Below are 6,995 nucleotides of genomic sequence, written 5' to 3' on the forward strand. Positions count from 1 at the left end.
CCCTGCCCGGGCCTGCCTGAGGCCCGTTTTCGGCCCAAAAACTGGCCCATTAGCTGTCCAGAACCAGGGCCGGCCCTATCTATTGGGAACTTACCAAGCCCATATGCAAATGGGCTAAGCACATAGCAAATATGCAAATCGGCTAAACCCATATACAAGTACTGGCCCGTTAGCTGTCTAGAACCAGGGCCGGCCCTATCTATTGGGAACTTGCCTAACCCAGCCGAGTTCCTCAACATTCTGAGGAGTAAGCTTTGCAACCATCGTCGTCCATTCGAAATGTTTAAGAGAAACATCGTCTCCATTACTGTTCTGGTGGTCCCAAAACGTATAGTTTCTTCACTGAGGGTCAAAGGAATCAGGTAGGTACCTCTTTGGAGCATAGTGCGATGTACTCCACTGGATAATGGTGGTTTTTTTTTATTTATTATTATTATTATTATTATTATTTTGAGTAAATCAGTGAGGGAGAAGGCCTCTTGTTTAATTTATAGAAAAAATATTACATCACACTATTTTACAGCCCTATAATAGGGTAATTCTCCTTGCGCACGAATAAAACTCTCAACTGCAGCCCCGCTGTTACTCGAAGGCTAACCAGGCGATTATCGCTAAGAGGTTCCATTTGCAAATTATGACTTTAATGGCTAATTCTTAGACTTATTTAAAACAAAGCCATACAAAGTTTACCATAAAATAACCAAGTAAACATACATGGCTTCTCTGTTACAAGTTTGCATCCGCGGAAGATGCATGTTAGAGAGAATGAATGAATCTAATCATGCTACAAGTAAACAATGGGAAGAGAAAAAAATATAGAAGAAAAAGAAAAAGAATAGAGAGAAAAAGATGGTTTCACACGTTCTTGCTACAAAGTTTGATAATGGGAACCCCATGAAACTCTTGCACCGAAACTTTCAATTGCAACCCTGAACCTGCTCCATTGCCAAGCAAACTGTTCGTGTGTTAGTTGACTATATGTTTTTCAACTCAAAATAATTAAGATATTTTAAAGTATTTGATAGATTTGTTTGGTTTGCACTATTTTTAAAATTTTAAAATTTATACATAGAGGTAAAAATAGATTTTCTAGCTATCATAAGGAACCAAAATTCACTCTTTCGATAAAGTTTGGAAGTACGCCTTATGTTGATTATTTAAGGTTGATACGTCGCACAAACCGTAGCCCGTCGGTATTTGTGTGTCAGCATTGCCATATCAAAAGGAGCTAAACTTCAAGAATGGGGCTAAGGTTGTGAGTCCTAGTCAAAAGTCTTGACCTCCTCTCTTACTAATGATTAAAAAATTGATCATTTAAAAAATGAGTAAGAACTCGACATCCTCACTAAACTTTAAAAAAATTAAATTAAATAAGAGAAAGTATATACCAGAGGAATTTTTTTTTTTTTTGAGATATAAAAGCAGAAAATTATGAGCTCTGAGTATTTCTTTCTCTCTCTTCCAACTTGGCTAACAGAAAAAGTTACTTGGAGCAGGCAAAGTGATTAAAAAATCTGTATTTCCGTCTCTCTTTCTCTCTCTAAAATACATGGTGCCATGTGAAGCATCGGATGTTGCCAATTGGATGTCAAACAACACACTCGACTTTTGTGCGGACCACATGGCATCCAGGCACTATGTGGACAATAAAAGCCTCAGCCCACCTCGGAAATTAGCGAAAACATTTATTTATTTATTTTATTTTAGGAAAAGAAACAGAGCTGCGACTCCAATTTTTAGTAGTCCAGCCATGTTTCAGCTGATTGACCCAAAAAAATTGAGGCACTACTAAAAATTTGGTGGTCGTGTATATGAAAATATATATAAAAAAATTATTTATTTTTGTATAAGAATATATATATATATATATATATATATATATATATGTGTGTGTTTACATATATTTATAAACAATTTGGTGATCAAGAAACAATTTATTAATGAAATGAGTGTAGTTGTGTTGAAAATATTGAGATGGATACGTATCAAAACAAGAAATGATAAAATTGGGTATGAACATATTTGAGAAAACTTAGAAGTAGCCCTAATAAGAAATAAAATGAGAAAAAGTAGGCTTAGGAGATCCGGTCATGTGTAGCAAGCATCAACTAAGAACAACATTGATCAGGATGGATAATTTGCTTTTCCACGCTCTAAAAGGATAAGAGGAAACCCCCAAAAAACATGAATAGAAGTAGTACAGATAAGAGGAAACCTCCAAAAGGCATGAATGAAAGTAGTGGAAAACGAAGTAGTACAGATAAGAGGAAACCTCCAAATGACATGAATGAAAGTAGTGGAAAACTATACGGCAACTTATGGTCCAACCATATGTGTCTCCATAAAAGAGAGATGGTTGAATTGGTACCTGCTGTGGGAGCCAATGGAGTGGCTGCAGCCTTTGAGATATAAGCAGGAAGGGTTGCAACCTGGGTAGCAGCAGGGGCAGGAGCATGAAATAGGTGATGAGGAGCAGGAGCAGGAAGCCCTAAAGTCTGAGATTGAGGAGGGAAATGAAAGAGCGGATACACAGGCATCATTGTGGCTGCATTAGTGGCAGTTGTTGTTGGGTGAACAACCCCTTGCCCCCCACTATATATCTGTCCACTCATGTAACCCCCACAATAGTTCATCTTCTGCAAAATCACCCAAAAAAAAGAACACTTAGAGAACCAACCATAAAATGTGAGGAGTTTTAGGTTAAGATTTTTAGAGATCCAGAGGCACTCACTGGGTTATAAGTCATATCTGTGTAGTACGTTGGATAGTACCTGTAAGGATAATTGAAATCACCATTAAATTTATTTGATGAGTAGAGAGAGATATAATCATTAGATAAAAAAGACTAGGAAATTTTCTGAAAGAATGTTAGATAAAGAAAGCAAGAAGTTATGGGGTTTCCATCCAAATGAAATGATAAATAGAGGAAAGATAATTGGAAAAGTGTTTTAAGTACCCATAAGCATGGAATGGAAGAGGTTGCTGGTGATAAGGAATAGGAGTGGGGTGGTAATACCACTGAATAGATCCAGCTGTGGGAACAGCAGGTGCTGGTCTTGCTGCTTGCCCTGAACAATCATAGCCACTTCAATTTAGAGAGAGAAAGCTCCCCATCTTCTATTCAAAACTAAGACATGGTCATTGATAATTTGGTTTTCCCTAGATGTGCGTGCATCAAAGAAACAATAAATTTAAACTTCGATGAGTCATGCTTCACATGATGTTCTTAGCATTGGATTAGAAAATATAATGAAGAGAGAGAGAGAGAGGGAGAGATGCCTGGTTGAGGGGTGCTGGTTCGAGGGCGTCGAGCCCCAAGAGAAGCAAGATTGCAGTTTGCTCTGCGGCCATTAATCATGGGGGTGGCGTCTTCACAAGCCTTCCTGGCTGATTCTGGATCCTTGAATGTCACCTGAAATCCCACATCCACCATTTTCAACTCATTGAATCACTGAATTTACCTATCTCCCTCTCTATATCACAATCCACAAATAAACATATGATCTATGAAAGCTCTCTGTCTCTCACTCACAATCAAACAATGCTCTCTCTCTCGTGAAAACTCTCTCGCTTTTGAAAACGAAGAAATGCTTACAAATCCATAGCCTTTGGATCTGCCTGTGCTCTTATCAGAAATGATAACGGCCTCGAGGATCTCCCCAAACTGCTCAAAATGCAGCTTCATGGCTTCTCTCTGCGTCTCCCACGCCAATCCACCTACAAACACCTTAGTGAGGGTGGTGTCTCCAAATTGCCCGCACTTCTTATCATTCAATTCGCAGCCAGTCATTTTCTCGTTGTTCTCCGAACACATCAGTGCAAAAACAATCTTTCTTCCTCCTCTCTCTTCCTTATTCCATCAACCTATGTTCTCAAAATCTCTACTGTCTTAACTACAAATGGACCTGGTTCACTATTCTTTAGAGAGAGAGAGAGAGAAAGGGGGGGGGGGGGGGGGAATGGCAGCTGGGTTTAATGGTGAGAGGAAGTGGGGGGAATATATAAAAACAAAGGGAAATCTTCCAGGCTGCTGAGGCCAGACTGGCTGGGTGGGCATGCCAGTAAAGCTTGGAAGGAGCTTTTAGCACATCAACGTGCCTGGGCCTCAGCTTTCTATTAATTTACATGCTTTCTAAGGATAGGCTTCTCATGTCCAAACTCATTAGAGGAGGAACCCCAAACCCTTGATTAATTTAACATCAAATTGAGCTTAAAAGACTCCCATAATCTGCCAAACATTTTGATATTCCTTGAGTATATCTACTATGTGAAAAGTTGTAGTATCTCTAACTTTGGATATATATATATAGTGATGCACCCTAGTTATAAAGGTAAGGTGCACCTTGAAATTTTATCATGGTATATAATTTTGATGTAAAATGTTCTTAGGATTATCTAAAAATCTATTTTATATCTAATTATAAAATTTTAAATTTTAAAAATGGTTAAAATCAAGTAGATCTATAAACATATGAAGGTCTTGAAAATGAACGATGTAGATAATATGTTGTAAAATACATTATTTATGAGACATAAAATCTTTTTATTTTTCATGGCCTTACATCTCGATGTCGAGATGATCAATCAAAGGGTTTTTCAACATTAAAACTACCCTTTTCGATGGATTTTTGAGGTGTATTTGTAGTTCTACATTATAAGGTTGCATCCTCATGTAAACGTTTTCCTATATATATAAAAAAAGTATCACAAGTGCCTATGGGTTAATTTGAACAGTGTTTCTCCCTGCAATTGACATAGCATTTTCATTGTGGTTTATATTGAAAAACCGCAACAGCTCTACGATAACCGTGGCTGAAACCCATATTTTGTGTGTGAAAAAACCCTGCAACGGGTTTTGCCATGACTGTCGTAGTGCCATGGCAGAATTCGTTGCGGGGTTTTTTTTTGCATAAAAAACATGATTCCGCCATGTTTGTCGTAGAGCCGTTGTGGTTTTTCATTTCATATCGCAGCGGACATGCTATGTTTGTTGCGGAGCAAATACTATTCAAATTCGCCCATAGGCATTTTTAAGACTTTCTCCCTCTCTCTCTCTCTCTATATATATATATATATATAAGGGTAATCCAACGGGGCATATTGAATATGGGTGGATCTGACGGTCACGATTACACTTCATATTTGAACTATATATATATTTCTACACATCCCAATCACTTAAATTTGAAGTGTTTATTATCTAAAAATAGGAGAATCTAATAAAAATACAACAAAAATAATTCGCAAAAACAACATTGATCAAAATACCCCTGAAACTTTTCAAAGGTATTTTGGTCAATTTAATTTTTTCAATTAGTTTAAATCATTTTATTAGGTGTGATTTGATAAGAAGAATTGATTCCTAAAATCTCATGTGATTTGGATTTATATAAATAATATTAAAATTATATTACAAAATGAGATCGTGACCGTCAAATTGGTCTAGATTCAATTTGGGTTATTGGGCTTATATAGAGATGGATTTAGGATTGAATCCCTATGTGACTTTTTTTTTTTTTTGTTTGGTTAAGTAGATATGTGACTGACTTTTTTGCTCAATAATTAGTGCACATTTGATGATCTACAAAGAACTAAAATAACCGGTGATGGCGATTCCAAAAGAAAAGTTTAAAACAAGATATTTCAAAGGTTCAAAATCACGGAGGTTGAACCTATGGACCTGTAAAATTTTAGGTCCAAAATACACATCTGTGATGGTAGATTCTTTGGAGACCACATTTTGATACTTGTGTATGTTGATGCACCAAATCCTATCCATGTTTATAAGTTTCAACATATGCATTAATAAAAAGGAAAAAGTTTATATAAGGTTAACACCTTAAAATGTAGTAATAAGGTGTACTTCTAAAATCTTTCAAAAAAGATCACTTGATGTTAAAAGATGACTAATTGATGATCTCGACATTGAGATGCATAGATATAGAGAAGAAAAGAGATTTCAAGTCTTAAAAATATTACATCTTGCCACTCATTATTTGGACCGTCCATTTTCAAAAGTCTTATGTATTTATAGATCCGCTTGATTTGAACTATTTTTGAAGTTTAAAAGTTTATAATTAAAAAAATAAATTTTCACACCATCCTAAGAATTTACGACAGCGGAATTGCATCCCGGGACAAAGTTTGGAAGTGCACCTTAATTTCATTGTTTAAAGTTGCAACCTTATGCAAACTACACCCTTAAAAAAATTGGGTGTAACTGGGCCACTAACTATTGGAAACAAATATTGGAAAATGGAGAAATGCATGTCCTCGGATGGAAAATATAGTTCTCCCCACAAGGGAAAAAACAGAATGAGGAGAAAACCAAAAAATAAATGCAAGAAATCATAGATCTATTCGAGTATTGGGATTATAATCCTACTGAGAATTCCCTAAAGATTGTGAACCCTTATGACCACTCTCTTTTGTATGCGAGTGCACGAGCTGTTCAGTTTTACTTCAGTGGGGAGCCTGGAAGGGCAGGTGTGTAGTCTTTTTGTGTGTGTGTGTGAATGTTAATTCCGGCTTTGGTAAAACTGAAATCCTTGATATCACATGGTAGCACCCACAATTTTGACTACCTACCTAGGCCATTTCTTCATGCCGTGAGATGATGGCGAAAGACGTACACCCTATTTTCATAAGTTAGTTGAGAGAGAGAGAGAGAGAGGTGTTTAGTGTTGCCTTAAGCGAATCAGTACTAACGATTGCAGTTATCAAGAGTGGATGAACTGGTTGGATTGTTGACATATGCCTTGGTTAGTTTGTTCTAAACGTAAAATAAAGTTTGGTAAAAAGCTTGTCAAAATTATTTTTAATGGATTTTAGCTGGTCATACTAATTGATCTTGACCATCTTGATTGCCTAAATGAAATTTGAAAATTTTATAAATATATTTTATATTTATAAATTATTTATCTATTTTTTTATTTTTCTAAAATCTGATCAAACTAGTTTGACACGTAGTTGGATCGATTTTGACTTGACCAGAT

At 36.3% G+C, this 6,995-nt stretch overlaps 1 protein-coding gene across 3 annotated transcripts; it reads right to left on the reverse strand.

The window, feature by feature from the left end:
- Positions 1-663: 663 nt before the first annotated feature.
- LOC18433063 (putative RNA-binding protein ARP1) lies at positions 664-4,280 on the reverse strand. 3 transcript variants are annotated; one of them, XM_020666530.2, is made up of 6 exons: positions 3,596-4,280; positions 3,280-3,412; positions 2,957-3,068; positions 2,732-2,771; positions 2,369-2,636; positions 664-955 (listed from the first exon to the last, which is right to left on the reverse strand). In XM_020666530.2, the coding sequence occupies exons 1-6, from the start codon at positions 3,812-3,814 to the stop codon at positions 918-920; spliced, it is 810 nt and encodes a 269-aa protein (XP_020522189.1). In that variant the 5' UTR covers positions 3,815-4,280; the 3' UTR covers positions 664-917. The 3 variants fall into 3 exon arrangements, with proteins under 3 accessions (XP_020522189.1, XP_006843226.2, XP_020522190.1); XM_006843163.3 differs by having other exon boundaries at positions 664-935; positions 3,596-4,278; XM_020666531.2 differs by having other exon boundaries at positions 664-935; positions 3,017-3,068; positions 3,596-4,202.
- Between the last annotated feature and the right edge of the window lie 2,715 nt (positions 4,281-6,995).

The sequence above is a fragment of the Amborella trichopoda genome, chromosome 8 (genome assembly GCF_054954075.1).
Source record: "Amborella trichopoda isolate Santa Cruz 75 chromosome 8, AtrichopodaSantaCruz75HAP2 v2.0, whole genome shotgun sequence".
NCBI lineage: Eukaryota > Viridiplantae > Streptophyta > Magnoliopsida > Amborellales > Amborellaceae > Amborella > Amborella trichopoda.

Bases quoted from the DNA above. Each gene is read 5' to 3' on its own strand.
- LOC18433063 (XM_006843163.3), bottom strand. From the start codon at position 3,814: ATGTGTTCGGAGAACAACGAGAAAATGACTGGCTGCGAATTGAATGAT. The intron at 3,413-3,595 runs GTAAGCATTTCT...GTGGGATTTCAG, and splicing joins GATCCAAAGGCTATGGATTT to GTGACATTCAAGGATCCAGA. The intron at 3,069-3,279 runs GCATCTCTCCCT...ATGATTGTTCAG, and splicing joins AACCAGCACCCCTCAACCAG to GGCAAGCAGCAAGACCAGCA.